This window comes from Salvelinus fontinalis, chromosome 28, assembly GCF_029448725.1.
Source record: "Salvelinus fontinalis isolate EN_2023a chromosome 28, ASM2944872v1, whole genome shotgun sequence".
In the NCBI taxonomy this organism is placed as follows: Eukaryota; Metazoa; Chordata; class Actinopteri; order Salmoniformes; family Salmonidae; genus Salvelinus; species Salvelinus fontinalis.
Window position 1 is genome coordinate 11,946,901 of NC_074692.1, and position 17,699 is coordinate 11,964,599.

Below are 17,699 nucleotides of genomic sequence, written 5' to 3' on the forward strand. Positions count from 1 at the left end.
CATCTCACCATGCTCGGTCAGATGGGCCTGCAGGCGTGCTTGTACAAGTGTTACCACACTCCCGGAATCCATCAGGATGTCGTGACCGTCAACAATCACCAAGACCATGGGTGCTGGTGGTTCGCTGCGGGCCCAACAGGAGGTGACAGTTTACTCTGTGCCCCGACTCGTCTCCGGGGCCCCCTGATGGCATCGACTCCTCTCGACCCGGGCAATTCCATGCAAGGTGTCACTGGGTGCCACACTCAAAACACCACCTTTGGTCTTCATCCACCTGGGGTCGTCGGTGGTGGGTTGACTCCCCTGGCGGTCTCCCTGTGGGACTGCAGTCCTTTAGCCCAGCTGACTGTCAGATTGGGGAGAATGGTGGTGGGATCGTCCTTCCGTTCCCTTCGACGGCTCCCAGACTCGGCCTACGTCCCCTTCAGCAGGGCCTCTGTGTTCTGATGCGTCTCCACGGCTCCCAAGGGGTCCTCCCAAGGTTTGGGGCGTGCGTAGGCTTGCCGCCCTCTTCATGTCGTGAGGTAGCACCCGTAAGAAGCGATCCATGACCACTTTGTTGATAATGGGGAAGGTGGCTACGTCGGTTAGGAGCCATGCTCTAGTTTGCTCACTTGGGCTCGGGGGGGAAGCTTCTGATACAAACCTCCAGTTGGGACCAAAGGGCCAGGTTGTACCTGTAGCGGCTGAGTACCTCCCACTTGAAACAGTTGTAGTTAGCCACCTGTTTGGTGTTGAGGTCATAATACGCCTTTTGGGCGTCTCTGGACAGGAACGGGGCCAGCAGACTCGCCCACTTCGCCTTGGGCCAACCTTCACGGAGTGCTGTCCATTCGAATGTGCAGAAGTAGGTCTCGATATCATCATCCTCCGTTAGCCTGATTTAAAAACTGAGTGGGATGTAATTTGGTCTGTTTCTCCTCGAAGCTTCCTGACTTCCTCCAGCTGTCGGACATTCTGTAGACGCTGTTCTTCCAGCGTTCGTTCCTGAATGTCCTGTTGCGCTTGTTGGGCCCGAACGAACTGCGCTATCAGCTCGTCCGCGCTGATACTGCGTAAACGTCAACCCTGGTCTGACCATGTTGTCAGACTTGCCCGCATTCTCCACCACTTGTGGCAGACCAGGGGGTTTGATCAAAACGTTTACTCAGACAAGTGTGTTACCTCAGTTTCAAGGGTGTTTATTTAAAACAATAAAGAAAAAGAACCAAGTTTCCTCTGGGGTAGAACACCAAGCACTTCGGTTCTAGCAGAACGTGAGGATGTCTGTCCGGTAGCAACCTCTCACTACCTCCAACCCTCCCGTGTGCTGCACTCCTGGCAGCTTTATGGGCCCCATACAGCTGGTGAGCAATCAGCCCCTTGATTACTCTCCAGCCTCAATCAGCCCCAATTAGTCCTGGTGGAGGACCCCTCGAGACCTGGCACATCCAGCAGAGGGAGCCACCACCGCGTGATGTAGAATGCCTGTCACCACCAGGCCTCGACGAGTCTCCCCCTTGTGGCTTGTCCGCGGTATGCCACAATACGCTCTCACACATACACACAATGCACATGCATGTTGACGCCCCCCACACACAGACACACTCACAGACACACTTTCACTCTTCACATATGCTGCTGCTACTCTGCTTTGGATCACTACTAGCTGTCAGTGAACGAGTGATGCGCGTATGGAGAAATACGGGCTGTATCCAAGGCTCAGCCAATCGTTCACATAACAGAATGCAGCACGCGACTGAAGAGAGACACAACCAATGTGCTAGTTACAGCATCAGCGAGCACCCTGGAAATACAGCGGGCGAGTGAAAAGGCAGTTGGCGCGTCCTCTGAACGATAACGAAGAGGTAGGTGAGAAGCCTGACCACGGAGACGGGGGCGAGAAGGTGATGAAGCGTACTTCATGAACTGTAACCGAAAAACAACTGGCATTTGGATAGTTTGAGGTGAGGGAGAAAGTGTGGTAGAACAAGTATTGTTCACATTAAGTATCTTGCTAGCTTTATCGAATTCTCCGTTAGCTAGCCAGAGAAATGTTGAGCAACATTAGCCAATTTAACTGTTCAAATAATTTAGTTTATGGTGTGAAAAATTAGCTGGCTAATAAAGTCAGACAGCTAACGTTAGCTAACACCTACCTACATGTACATTTTACTGTATCTCAACTACGTCGTACCCCTCTCCCTGCACATTGACTCAGTACCGATACTACTTGTACACTGCTCAAAAAAATAAAGGGAACACTTAAACAACACAATGTAACTCCAAGTCAATCACACTTCTGTGAAATCAAACTGTCCACTTAGGAAGCAACACTGATTGACAATAAATTTCACATGCTGTTGTGCAAATGGAATAGACAAAAGGTGGAAATTATAGGCAATTAGTAAGAGACCCCCAACTGCACACCGGGGTGAGTCTGTCTCTCTCTCTCTCTGTCTCTCTCTGTCTCTGTGTCTGTTCCAGTGTGTACTGTTTGTTCTAAGAGCCACTCCTGTTGCGTCTGAGTTTTGGAAGGCGGGCTCCATGTCCAAGTGACAGCGTCTGGGATTATCTCCTCCACCTCTTCCTGTTCAGTGGGGATGATGGAAACAGCTGCTATCAGTTACAGTTCAATAAAGGAAATTAATGACTGTGCAGGGGCATAGAGTGGTTACATGTGGTCTGTGGTTCTGAGGCCGGTTGGACGTACTGCCAAATTTTCTAAAACGACGTTGGAGGCGGCTTATGGTAGAGGAATGAACTTTCAATTCTCTGGCAACAGCTCTAGTAGACATTCCTCCAGTCAGCATGCCAATTGTACACTCACTCAAATTGAGACTTCTGTAGCATTGTGTTGTGTGACAAAACTTCACATTTTAGAGAGGCCTTTTATTGTCCCCAGTGCAAGGTGCACCTGTGTAATGATACGCTGTTATAATCAGCATCTTGATATGCCACACCTGTCAGTTGGATGATATATTTTGGCAAAGGAGAAATGTTCACAAACAGATATAAACAAATTTGTGCACAAAATTTGAGAGAATATTCTGGGATCTTGTATTTCAGCTCATGAAACATGGGACCAAACTTTACATGTTGCGTTTTCTATTTTTGTTCGGTAAAGTTTTCTATTTTCCTCTCCCCTCAAGCGCACAGGGGGATCATGTTTGCATAATTAAAAAACAAGCCATTTATTAGCCTTTTCTTTTTCTTCTCTGTCTGCACGACATCACCTTGTTCGTCCTGGGATGGTTTAAAGTTGACTAAAGATGCACGTCTTCCTGTTTGTCTCCTTTGCGAGATGGTCTGTGTGTGGAGGTGTTTTTATTAGGGACATTCATTTTGACAGGTCAGCATGGTTAGTGGAATAAATGTAATACTATGTGGAGTCTCCAGGGCCCAGTTTCCCGATAGCAATGGAACGTTGGCATCTACGAGGGCCGAAGATTTAACATGCGTTTCCCGGAACACCACGCAGAGAGAATGATCAATTAGTACGTCGTTGGAGCATGTCTACTGATGGGATCGAAAGAAAGCCAATGCTGCTCTCGGATCAGCTTCCTCCATTCAAATCTTACTTTAGCATTATATATGTTCCACAATACTGATGGCAGATTAGCTCCTAGAGATATTATCACCTATGGGTGCAAATATTGAGGCAGCTTATTCTAACGCTTACTCTATAATAATGCATTAAATCAAGATTTGGTACATCATGAAATATATTGAGGAAAAAATTGGACAGTAGTGTACAAATTGCAAATTAGAAGTCAATTAATTGAACATAAATATATAGGCCTATAGCCCACATGGTATATTATTTAATGCAGTCATTCTGTTTTTAATTTGATGCGTCCTTTTTACCGTTTGCTTGTTTGTAACAATTGCAAAGACATTGGGAACTTTGTATTTGTAGTCAACTTCACAACGAAGTTATCGACAGTCGCAGAGAGACAGATAAACATCTTGATTCTATGTTTAGCAGAGATCTTCTGTGTATAAAGTGACACTGTAGGGAAAAACGCATCTAACGACTCACTTAGTTGTTCCACGAGTGGTCTGGGGCAGTCGGTAAATAACAAGCTTTTTCAAGTCCTGCTTTGGTGACGATGGTTTTGGGAAACAGCTCGGAGGTTTAACGATGCTCCTATAAAAGTTCTAACTACCAACTTGGCCTTAAGATGCTTTTGGGAAACCGGGCCCATATCTGTAAGAGAAAATTGACATGTTTTATGTGGAACTGCTCTGCACGTTGAAACTGAAAGAAGAACCGTGCCTTAAACCGAGTGGTTTCCCCATCTCCCAGCATTTATGCGCTAATAGGTTGCTGAATCGGGTCACCACAATTCAGATGTGGCCCAAATTGGGTTCTTTCTTATGGACCGGCGTTTTAAGGCTCACCAGTCCCCCATTTCCTATTCCTGCTCTGGTGTTTCTTTCTCCCCTACAGCAATAGAAGCCCAGTACCCTTCCTCTGCCTTCGTGTGGCCCAGCAACCAACCTTGAAATGAGCTATAGTCTGTCGGTTAACAGTGAAGCTGAATAAATTGCATCTATATTTCAGTGAACAGCTTGGTAGTCTTCAAGGTCCATTAGTCTAAGCACTCTGTATAGGGTGTTTTTTTCCATAATGTTCTGCTTACAGCATAGGCTTAAACTTGTTTTTGGCTTTGCACATGCATAACCAGTTTGTCTTGAGAGACCTGTAACTATATTGTGTCTGTTTTGTGCTACAATGAGTTGACATCATGGGCAGATGTTATGGAGGTCATGTGAGGTATCATGTGTCTACTTTTTGCTGATTGCAATGCATCATTGTCCATTTATGACATTGTAATCTGTTTCTCTAATTCTCTCTGTGTGTCTGTCTTCTTTCCCCCCTAGTTGGAGACAAGGTTCCTGCAGACATCCGTCTCTCTTCCATCAAATCTACAACCCTGAGAGTAGACCAGTCTATCCTGACCGGTAAGACACACAGCTGTTTGCTGCACTGTTTTTCCTATACTCAGGGTTGCCATGTCCATGGTTTTCCTGCAGAATTGGGCTACTTTGAAAATTATGTTGCGGGCGAAAATGTATAGGTTGTGGGCTTTTGGGTTATTTCTATGTCACACCGCGGCCGCCGTGGCATTTCTCTTAAAAATATTTATATGTATATTTCACTGTGACTTGCTGCTGGCAGCGAGGCAGGCTGTTGCTGAGTGAGTGAGTGAGTGAGTGAGTGAGTGAGTGAGTGAGTGAGTGAGGTGTTGAGAGAGAGAGAGCACTGCAGCTTAGTCCACTATTGGCTGAGTCACATGAATGAGAGGAGCCATAGCAGAACGCACGTCACGTTGTGACAACTGTTTTTAGACTATCATTATAGAAACACCTACTTTTCTCCAACCCTTTTTCCATTAAACATATTAACAGGCTAGAGCTGATGCACGTCAATACATAATGGAGACAAAGCTCTGGAAAATGACTTTGGGCGCACTAGAGCGTATTACGGTACATAAATTATCTCGGATGTGGTTTAAACTCCATTATAATGTGGACTTTGCTTAAAGAAAACGGTATCAAGCAAAGTGTTTTAAGCATTCACAGTTCTCAGTTATGGAACTCCCTTACGTGGTTCTTTTTAATGAAACTGACATTAAATGTGGAAATGATACATTTACCTTTGGCCAGCAATTAGCCTATTCATTTATATGCTACTGTAGGCTACCAATTGATACAGAAAATATGTAGAAATTACAATCACTGGAGTCATTGCAAATCAATTTGTGCCACTTGTGTAGTCTACCTGGAGCTGGCAAACTGATTTATTAAATAGCCAATAACTTCAGTTTGTTGTAGCCTTTTTGTTATTGTGCTATTATTAAGGGCCAAGTTTAGTTAATTCAATTGGACGTTGTCAAAGCTCTATTGCAATTGCAGATCAGTTGTTGGAATGCATTAGATTGATGGTAACCGTGGTCAGATTAGGCCAAAGAAATATTCACTGGCTGTTGTTGACAAGCATATTCAGATCATATACATGTTATTTAATTCAGTGATTGAAATGATGACCCCCATCCTCAGTAGGCTATTGGGAAATACAAACACTTATCTTGCAATCGGCTCGCTTATTCATGTTTAATAAATTAGTCTAAGCAAGCTGCTAAGCAAGCTGCTAAATCGTTCAGTTTACATCTTGTCTAGGCTACTGTAGACTACCTGAAATGAGATGTAGGCCTATCAGGGGCTATAGGCTAGCTGCATGTATCCACGCAAACCATGGAAAAGTTGAATTACAATCATAGGCTACAGAATTAAATCTGGGTTCATGCCTTTTATTTCTTTATTTTTATTTCACCTTTATTTAACCAAGTAGGCCAGTTGAGAACAAGTTCTCATTGACAACTGCGACCTGGCCAAGATAAAGCAACGCAAAGCGACAAAAAACAACAACAGAGTTACACATGGGATCAACAAAAGTACAGTCAATAACAATAGAAAAATATATATACAGTGTGTGCAAATGGTGTAAGGAGGTAAGGCAATAAATAGGCCATAGTAGCAAAGTAATTACAATTTAGCAAATTAACACTGGAGTGATAGATGTGCAGATGATGATGTGCAAGTAGAAATACTGGTGTGCAAAAAAAGTAAATAAAAACAATATGGGGATGAGGTAGTTAGTTGGATGGGCTATTTACAGATGGGCTGTGTAGCAGCGATTGGTGAGCTGCTCAGATAGCTGATGCTTAAAGTTAGTGAGGGAGATATGTCTCCAACTTCAGCGATTTTTATTTTTTGCAATTCGTTCCAGTCATTGGCAGTAGAGAACTGGAAGGAAAGGTGGCCAAAGTAGGTGTTGGCTTTGGGGATGACCAGTGAGATATACCTGCTGGAACGCGTTTCAATCAGATCCTGATTGAAAACAGTAGAGGTGTATTTGGAGGGCAAGTTGGTCAGGATAATATCTATGAGGGTGCCCATGTTTACGGATTTAGGGTTGTACCTGGTGGGTTCCTTGATAATTTCTGAGATTGAGGGTCTCTAGCTTAGATTGTAGGACGGCCGGCGTGTTAAGCATATCCCAGTTTAAGTCACCTAGCAGAACGAATTCTGAAGATAGATGGGGGGCAATCAATTCACATATGGTATCCAGGGCACAGCTGGGAGCAAGTCAATCTCACAAATTGGCCATTTTATAACGGTTTGTAGTCTTAACATCTGGCACATAATGATGGCACAATTGCCAGAAAAAACATTATTTTTTTTATTTTTTCGTCCAAGTCTTTCTTACTCAGAGATTTTGAGACCCTCTGTCCAACTTTCATCACTCAAACTCTCCTGTCGGATTTATCTATAGTTATGCACATCCACACAAGGGATTTATTTACCATTTTAAACTGGGTTTGAGCCCTGAATGCTGATTGGCCGAAAGCCGTGGTATATCAGACCATATACCACGGATATGACAACATTTTTATTTTTACTGCTCTAATTACGTTGGTAACCAGTTTATAATAGCAATAAGGCACCCCATGGATTTGTGGTATATGGCCAATATACCACGGCTAACTGCTGTATCTGGATACTGCTTAAGAACAGCCATTAGCCATGGTATATTGGCCATATACAATACTGCCCTTGTGCCTTATTGCTTAATCATAGCAGTCAAACTAGTTAAACCGACATCCATTGATGGAAATGATCAGGTGAGTTTAAAGGCAAATTATTTTCTCTTGCGACATATTCGAATTCCTTTATTATGTCATAGCTCGCTAGAGTTATTATTTTGATTAAAACCGAATTCAGCTTCTAATGTTATTACAAGTTCCGTCTATTCCTTAATTGGCTCGATAATGTTATGGGAAAAGGGTTTATTGTATAAATGTGGCAACTACTCTCTTTCTGTGAACATTTTGAGCTTTTTGGGCAGGTTTTGAGTGGTCATTGATCTGGAAACGTTATCTAGACCTGGCAACCCTGCCTATACTGAACCAACTTAGGATACTGTACTTCTCTAGTAAAAATAGATTTTGACAGATGCTCATTCCAGGTGTTCTACAGCTTGCTTTACTGATAGCAGTAGCTACTCTGAGCGTACAAGCATACTGTATGACTCGCTCTTGATTGTCCTCTGCCACAGGTTTATTTGCATTCATTCCACATAGGCAAACTCTAAAGGTTTATTCCTTTAGAGTTTGTTATTCAAAACTTTATTTGATAGATGACTCGCGTCTCTAAAGTAAATGTCTCTTTGCTGGTCTGACTGTTTGCAAAGCTGTTCTACACTCGGTACACTGGCATATTATTATGATACGTCGGAGCCAGTTCAAGCCCAAGTGCTCAGCACAGCACAACAAATGTTTTACTTTAGCTTATCAAAATGAAAGACATTGCATTGTTAATTTAATATCATGACAAGGGGCTTGACATTAACTTTTTTTTAGCCACTTGTCCATTGAACAAGTAGGACAGATAAGTCACTTGGTCTGTAACACAATTATTATTATTTTTTTTGGGGGGGGGTGGATCAGCTTAATATTGCGGAAAGAATGTTGCTTCCAATGTAATTGTCTGCATCATTTCCAATCCCCCATATTTTTTGGGGTAAATATATACACTGCTCAAAAAAATAAAGGGAACACTTAAACAGCACAATGTAACTCCAAGTCAATCACACTTCTGTGAAATCAAACTGTCCACTTAGGAAGCAACACTGATTGACAATAAATTTCACATGCTGTTGTGCAAATGGAATAGACAAAAGGTGGAAATTAAAGGCAATTAGCAAGACACCCTCAATAAAGGAGTGATTCTGCAGGTGGTGACCACAGACCACTTCTCAGTTCCTATGCTTCCTGGCTGATGTTTTGGTCACTTTTGAATGCTGGCGGTGCCCTCACTCTAGTGGTAGCATGAGACGGAGTCGATAACCCACACAAGTGGCTCAGGTAGTGCAGCTCATCCAGGATGGCACATCAATGCGAGCTGTGGCAAGAAGGTTTGCTGTGTCTGTCAGCGTAGTGTCCAGAGCATGGAGGCTCTACCAGGAGACAGACCAGTACATCAGGAGACGTGGAGGAGGCCGTAGGAGGGCAACAAACCAGCAGCAAGACCGCTACCTCCGCATTTGAGCAGGAGGAGCACTGCCAGAGCACTGCAAAATGACCTCCAGCAGGCCACAAATGTGCATAATTTAAAAGTTTTGAATCCGGCGTTGTTTTGCGTATCAATTCATAAACCATGTGCCATGGAATGGGTACATCCAAAATCTCTTCCCAACTATTTTGCAATTTATATGGCACAGCTGTAAGTTTTTTGGCCCTTAAATGAAATTGGTATATGTTTTCATTTATCACACTTTTCTTTAACCATTTATGTTCTTTAATATAAGGCCGACATACAAGTTCCTTACTTTTATCCCCTTCCACCTGCCTCTTCCATTTTTGTGGTAATGCTGCAATTAATTGGTTGTAATTTTGGGTAGAGCAGACATTTCCATATGTCTGTGTTAGCTGCATGTGTGACATTACTCCACCAGTCCTATTTATGATATCATTCACAAAAACTATACATTTTTTAAACATTTCTTCGATAAATACATTTTTTTTATCAATTACTATATTTGAATTTAACCACAAGATTTGTTGTACTATTTGTTCCGTCCTTTCAGGTGGATTAAACTGAAATTGCAACCAACTTTCTAAGGCTTGTTTAAAAAATAAAGATATTTTGGAGATTATTTCCTTTTCAAGCATCCGAAAGTGAGCAGGTGTAATCTGAATAAAGGGAAAAAGGCCCTTCTTGAACATAGGATGAGACATTCGTACCAATCTACTAGAGAACCAGTTTGGATTTAAGTATAACTTTTGTATGACTGATGCCTTTAGTGAGAGGTCTAATGCTTTAATATTTAATAATTTCTGCCCTCCGAATTCATATTCGTTATATAAATAGGCCCTTTTAATTTTATTTGGCTTGCCGTTCCAAATAAAATTGAATATTTTTTGTTCATATAATTTAAAAAGCAGGTCACTAGGTGTAGGCAAAACCATAAGCAAATAGGTAAACTGTGATATGATTAAAGAGTTAATCAGGGTGATTTTCCCACAAATAGACAGGTATTTTCCTTTCCATGGTAGCAAGATCTTATCTATTTTTGCTAACTTTCTATAAAAATTTATTGGAGTGAGATCATTTCTTTCTTTTGGGATTTGTATACCGAGTATGTCCACATCACCGTCAGACCATTTAATTGGTCAACTACATGGCAATGTAAAATGTGTATTTTTTAGTGATCCAATACGTAATATGGTACATTTATCATAATTTGGTTTTAATCCAGAGAGGATAGCAAATGTATCTAGATCCTCTAAGAGGCCGTGGAGAGATTCTAGTTGTGGTTTTAAAAGAAAACATGAATCATCAGCGTACAATGACACCTTAGTTTTTAGGCCCTGGATTTCTAATCCCTTAATATTAATGTTTGATCTAATTTTAACAGCTAACATTTCGATGGCAATAATAAATAGATATGCCGATAGTGGACAACCTTGTTTTACTCCTCTAGATAGTTTAAAACTTTCTGCGATGTAGCCATTATTTACTATTTTACACCTAGGGTTACTATACATAATTTTTACCCATTTTATAAGAGATTCCCCAAAATTGAAATATTCTAGGCATTTATATATAAACTCCAGTCGTACTTTATCAAAAGCCTTTTCAAAATCAGCTATGAAAACCAGGCCTGGTGTCCCTGATATTTCATAGTGTTCTATTGTTTCCAGTACTTGCCTTATATTATCTCCAATGTATCGTCCATGTAAAAAACCTGTCTGATTAGGATGAATAATATCTGACAAAACTTTTTTTATTCTATGCGCCAAGCATTTTGCTAGGATTTTTGCATCACAACACTGAAGTGTGAGAGGTCTCCAATTTTTTAAATGGACTGGATCTTTATATATACCACTTGGGTCCTGTTTCAGTAATAATGATATCACACCTTCTTGTTGCGTGTCTGATAATCTATCATTTATATAGGAGTGGTTAAAACAAGCTAATAATGGTCCTTTGAGTATATCAAAAAAATGTTTGTATACTTCCACTGGTATGCCATCCAGTCCTGGAGTTTTCCCATCCTTAAAGGCCCCAATTGCATCAAGTAGTTCCTCCTCTGTAATTAGGCCTTCACATGAGTCTTTCTGTACAGATGTTAATTTTACATTATTATTAGGGAAAAAATCCATACAATTAGTTTCAGTTAGTGGAGATGGAGGAGCCTGAAACACAAATATATTCTTAAAGTACTTTACTTCCTCTTTCAAAATATCATTTGGTGAATCATGCGTGACTCCATCATTTGTAACAAGTTTTAATACGTTTTTTTTGGTAGCATTTCTATATTGAAGATTGAAAAAGAATTTGGTGCATTTTTCCCCATATTCCATCCAGTTCGCTTTATTTTTGTAATATATTACACTGGATCTTTCTTGAATAAGTTCCTCCATTTCTTTTCCTCTAACTTATTCTGTGCCTCTATGGTACCGTTTTTATTTGTTATTTGTTATCTAACTGTACTGTTAGTCCTTCAATTTCCTTTGTTAATATGGACTCTTTTGATCGAAATTGCTTTTGTTTTATAGATGAGTACTGAATTGCATGGCCTCTAAAGGCACACTTAAAAGTGTCCCATACAATATGGGGATCTGCTGTACCTATGTTATGTCTAAAAAAGTCAGTTATAAATTATTCTGTCCTAGTTCTAAACAATTTATCATCTAGTAGGCTTTGATTAAATTTCCAATATCCTCGCCCACGTGGAAATTCTGTAAGAGTAATATATATGCCAATTATGTGATGGTCCGACCGCATTCTGTCCCCTATCAAACACTTTTTAACTTTGGTGCCAGAGAGAATGATATAAGAAAGTAGTCAAGGCGACTAGCTTGATTAAGCCTCCGCCATGTATATCTCACTAGGTCAGGGTATTTAAGTCTCCATATATCCACTAATTCCAATATATCCAATATATCCATGACATTCCTGATTTCCTTAAGTGCCTGAGGGTGATAGTTTGTAGTGTGATTTCCTTTCCGGTCCATAGAGGTATTTAAGACCGTATTAAAATCTCCCACTATAATAATAGAGTCTAGTGTTGCTTGTAGAGTTGATACATTCTTATATATATTGTCAAAGAAGCTTGGATCATCATTATTCGGACCGTATAGGTTAATAAGCCATATATGTTTATTGTCCAATAACATATTTAAAATAATCCATCTACCTTGAGGATCTGTTTGGACAAGTTGCACATTTGGATCAAAGTTATTATTAATTAAAACCATCACCCCTTCTGAATTTCTTTGCCCATGGGAGAAATATATTTCGCCCCCCCAGTTCTTTTTCCACAAAACTTCATCTAAAACTGTTGAATGGGTTTCCTGTAAACAGTAGATATTATAATCCTTCTCTTTTAGCCAGGTAAATACTGATCGTCTTTTCTTATCTGCTAAGCCATTACAATTGTAACTGGCTATACTTATTTCACCACTTACCATAATGAGACACACCTTTCAATTATTTTTATCAAAATATATGTTTGTAAACGTCCTATTAAAAAGTAACATAATGATTGAGTGTCTATATAGTTGTACCATGACATTTGCATCTCCACTAAGCAAACCTCCAATTGGTCCCCACTATTCCACCCGCCAAAAGCCCCCATCTCGAGTTGGGTTGTCATCCCAATGCCCGGCAGACCACCCCCGACCCCCCGCATCGCACAGCCCCGGACCGACTGGGATCCATCCTTCGAAAAGTGCACACAGCACCATCCACCGAACCGAAGCAGATCCATTGCCAAATGCATTTCCATCGCCCTCACCTCGATTTTTATTACATATTGCTGTGAATCATCCTCTATAGTCCCTAACATCTTTTACTTCTTCCTTCGCAACAGTTGTGGGATACACACATACACCCACACACATTCAGCCCTTACCCCCACACAACCATAAGCTCACCCTCTCAACAATTGCACCATCCCAGAGCCCAACTCAAGATGGGTCATGATTTACAAATGTACTTGCAGTTGCAGCTGCATGAGAAGGCCTGCAAGACTGCGCAAAAAATGAGCATAAATGTAGAGATTTATTTACCATTGTCACATCCTAGATGATGGAGGTCAAATGTACACCTTCTTCCTGAAACACCCACAATACGGTCATCCATTTTGACCATGTTCCCAAGCATCTCCATGCAGTCCGATTGGTTTCGTGCCACCAGGGCCACAATAATATACCCCCTCTCTGAATGTCCGAGTGTGACCCCCTCCCCATGGGTTACTGCAGCTAGTGTTGCCAGCACTGCCACTGCCTGGTTGGGGGCACCCCACCGGAATCCCCACCGGCTAGGTACAAGGTCATCAAGGTTCTCATTAGCAGCTTTGAGAATTTCCTTGTTTATTATGCTCTCCCTTTAGGGGGCTTTGGCTTTGCAGGACCAACCCTGCCAAGCAGGCTCAGAATCTTGAGGGGGCAGTGCTGCTCTTGGTCCCTGACCTCATTTTGGCTGCATACAGACCGCATACAGCATGCACATAAAACAGTTAGGGACTTCTCCTTAGTATCTGGGCCATTCATGTGGGTGTCTAGGGTATAGGGCCATGGACCGTACCATTAAAATAGGATAATAAATAATTAGATATAATTTATTTTAAAAATATAGTTCCCCATGATAGGACAATAAATAAATAAGATGTGTAATTCATTATAAAAGTATATCCATCATCTGAACAACATTGAAAGCCCTCTCATACCCGGCCCACAGCAATACACTGGCTCTGGGATATGCAACTATTTCATTACTCACTCACTCAACTTTCCAAACATAACAAATAAAAATAAACACACACCACACCATCCACACATACTGTGCCTTCTGTTTACTTAGTTTTTATCTTCACTATATAGAAATAGTGTTTGTGTTCAATTAGTTATATGTGAAGATTTATAGAAAAGCTATATTTTGTATTGTATTGTTACAATCAGTAACCGGGCTTGAATTGTGTTTATTTTCCTCATCTATGAGAACTTTGTAATTTTTAAAATAACCATGGAGTAATCTTTGTGTCTCTGAACAACTGGTTATCAATATATAGTTTATCAACGACGAGAGCTACTCGTTTCGCTTTTAATCTGTTTTCTTTGAAAATTGGATACAGAACTTTGCGCCGTTCTGCAATTTCTTTCGGAAACTGATCATTCATGCCAATTTTGGTCCCAGCAAGTCTTTTGCCTAGGCTTTTAACCATTATTTTATCTTTAAATGAAGCAAATTTGGCAACGATTGGGCGTTCGTACCTCTGCCCTCTCTGTCCGAGGCGGTGTACACGTTCAAGTTGGATCTTATCGATAACTTCGCGCGGTATCTGAAGCGCTGCAAAAAGGAACTCTCTAACTACAGATTCAGGAACCTCTCCTTCTTTCTCTTGGATACCTGTAAGTACCAAATTCTCTCTCATGGATCTAGTTTGTATGTCCAGTAAGCATTCCTTCAGAACGTTGTTCTCCTTTTTAAATTCATTCATTTCGGTTTCAATCTTATTGACCGTCCCTTTTAGCACGTGTGTTTCCTTCTCCAAAGCCGCAGCTTTTTCATCACTCATCTCTAGGCTTGCCTTCAACTCTTTTATATCTTTACTAACTAATTCAAGTATACCCAGTTTGTCATTTATTGATTTTAACAGATCGGTTTCGACCTTTACCATTGCCGGTGGTGAGAATATTAGATCATCCGTGTCGGTTGAGGAGTCACGTTTTCGTTTTTGATTCGGTTCCCCTGTCTTATTCTCCGTCATGTTTGGGTGTTGCTTGTTTTCGTAATATTTGTCGATAAATGTCTCTACTCTTAGTAACACAATTTTTACATTGTTGTATGATGCAAGGATGCCACTTTACAAAATAAAATACATGATCTTTTTTTACCATAGAGAATCAGACCAAAAATTTGTCTACACACCCCTTTTTAAGGCTCTCCTGGAGGATGGTTGGCCACCCTTGGTAGCCTATAAAATATAGCAAAATTACAATTACAACCAAATATGTTTTATGCGGTTATAAAATAATTCCCTCCGGGCCTCGAAATTAAAGGCATCCCGTCATCCCTGGGATGATAAAAAAAAATATATACGGTTCTAAACGGACAGTTATGGGATGACAGATCCAAAATTCATACAACTGCTGCACATTAAAACATTTTAAGAAGGCAATGTGGCTGACTCAACGGATCAGACCGATTTAGCGTAAAAATGTGATGGTTGTATTAAACCATATTTTAAGCTCAACAATGCGCACATGGCTGAAAGCTATGCGCGAATGTTCCAAAATGCAATTAGCGGAAAACCATGTTCTCTAAAGCGCACCACACGTACCTCGATGAAAATATCTTTAAGAAATTAAAACGGGAGTTCTAAAGATGCATGGATGCTAATATGAATAGGATTATTCCTTTGGCTGCTGGACAATGGAAGAAAGTTGATTTGAAAACCAATAGAACATGAGAAAAATGCTGGTTTCAATGTCATTAAGGGTTTTAAAATAATTCTCTCAACATTTCAATGGTCGTATTTTGTCTAGGCTACTTTGAAAAAAAGACATGCTTCATAAAATGACATTAAACATCGAGGTTTGTTAGTTAGTTTTCTCACCTTCAATGAGATTCAAGGTGGGTGATGTGCGGTGTGCAACAGGCGCTGTGCTTCGGTCTAAATGAACCGTGCCTTGAGTATGTCGACAGAATCAAGTCTTTAGATGTTCATGTTAATTTGCCCTTCATTATTGGTCCCATGTGGCTCAGTTAGTAGAGCATGGTGCTTGCAACTCCAGGATTGTGGGTTCGTTTCCCACTGGGGACCAGTACGAGAATGTATGCACTTAAGTCGCTCTGGATAAGAGTGTCTGCTAAATTACAAATGTAAAATTATATTTGTCAAACATGACTGGTATTTAAAGTATATTTATGTAATTAAAAGTCATTAAAGTTTGGCTACATTTTATGCCGCCTCCCTCATGTCCGCACCTGCTTGGACATGAGGCTGTAGCCAATATGCAAGTAGGCTTTTTTAAATTTATGTACATGGAAAAATAGATTTGATTTTTCCAATGTTTGCCTCTAATCCAATTCTGATCAGAGTAATCGTTTGATATTGTGATCATTTTTTACTTGTCCTGGACAAGACAACAGGGCTCTACAGTGCGACCATTTTAGTTGCCTAAATAATTTGTGCTTTCTGGAATTTATATTTCAGAGCACCAGTGTGCCTAGAAAAATGCAAGGATTCTAGCTTTATAACATCAAATAGCTTTTGTGCTCCTTAATTTCTTTGTGTGCGCCTACATTTTTCAACTTAGGCACAGACCTGCTCCTTGTAAAAAAAAAAAAATATATATATGTTTTTAAGTCAGGGTAGAGCCCTAATCAGTGTTAATGCTGAGCCTGAATGAATGAAGGAACTGAGTTCACCTCTGAACTGGGTTAATAGCAAGGGTTGATTTCCTCTTGATCCATATGATTAGAGGCTTTGCCCTGCATCATGTGCACAAGCATTCAGAGCGAGGAATGTTACACATTGATTGTGGCGTGGGAGTCTATGATTGAAGTTGATGTAGTTTTTCCCTGAGGCGATGGACACCGACAAAGGGATATCAGTGTGATATGTGATCTGCACTGCCCTCCGCTTTGATTCCAGGCGAGTCCGTCTCTGTCATCAAGCACACCGACCCAGTGCCTGACCCCCGAGCTGTCAACCAGGACAAGAAGAACATGCTCTTCTCTGTAAGCAACACTTTTCACTCCTTACTGCTCCTTGTAGTGGCTGTATGATGATTGAACTCTCCACTATCAGCTAATAGTTTGAGCTTCTCCTTCAGTTATTTGTTTCAAGTTGAAGACCTGATGCATGGATCTTTAACATTTGGGCACAAATTATGCCAGTATCACTCGATATCAAACGTACTTACAAATGCAGATCCTGCTATGTTATTTTGGTTTGTGAATACAGAGTTTGAGTTTCCATTTGGTCTGCTCTCCTCAAGCATGTGCAGGACTGTGTGGCCATAGTGTTCCACCTGTGTGTTTTCAGGGCACCAACATCTCGTCTGGCAAGGCTATTGGTGTGGTGGTGGCTACGGGCGTGAACACTGAGATTGGTAAGATCCGTGACGAGATGGCAGCCACTGAGCAGGAGAAGACCCCCCTGCAGCAGAAGCTGGATGAGTTCGGGGAGCAGCTGTCCAAGGTAATCTCCCTGATCTGCATCGCTGTGTGGATGATCAACATCGGCCACTTCAACGACCCCGTCCACGGAGGCTCCTGGATCCGCGGCGCCGTCTACTACTTTAAGATTGCCGTGGCCCTGGCTGTGGCCGCCATCCCCGAGGGTCTGCCCGCTGTCATCACCACCTGCCTGGCCCTGGGCACCCGCCGCATGGCCAAGAAGAACGCCATCGTCCGCAGCCTGCCCTCTGTGGAGACCCTGGGCTGCACCTCTGTCATCTGCTCCGACAAGACTGGCACCCTCACGACCAATCAGATGTCTGTCTGCAGGGTGAGTCTGGTTGTTTTCTTGCTAACTTGCTTTACACACTGACTGAACAGAGAGGTCTGCCTCTGAAATGGCTCTGTTGCATTACCTTGCTGTGATTGGGTTTGAGATGGTGTAAGCAGAAGGCTCT

The 17,699-nt window shown here is 41.5% G+C and overlaps 1 protein-coding gene across 3 annotated transcripts in view; it reads left to right on the forward strand.

Annotated features, from left to right (window-relative positions):
• LOC129826169 (sarcoplasmic/endoplasmic reticulum calcium ATPase 2-like) overlaps positions 1 to 17,699 on the forward strand; it is a 44,947-nt gene that overhangs the window by 19,035 nt on the left and 8,213 nt on the right. For all 3 annotated transcript variants that reach the window (XR_008755001.1, XM_055886568.1, XM_055886569.1), the window contains exons 6-8: positions 4,867 to 4,947; positions 16,715 to 16,800; positions 17,108 to 17,572. Coding sequence is in view for 2 of the 3 variants with exons in the window: in XM_055886568.1 (XP_055742543.1) it covers positions 4,867 to 4,947; positions 16,715 to 16,800; positions 17,108 to 17,572 (632 nt within the window). In the remaining variant the exon portion in view is untranslated. The remainder of the gene's footprint in view (positions 1 to 4,866; positions 4,948 to 16,714; positions 16,801 to 17,107; positions 17,573 to 17,699) is intronic.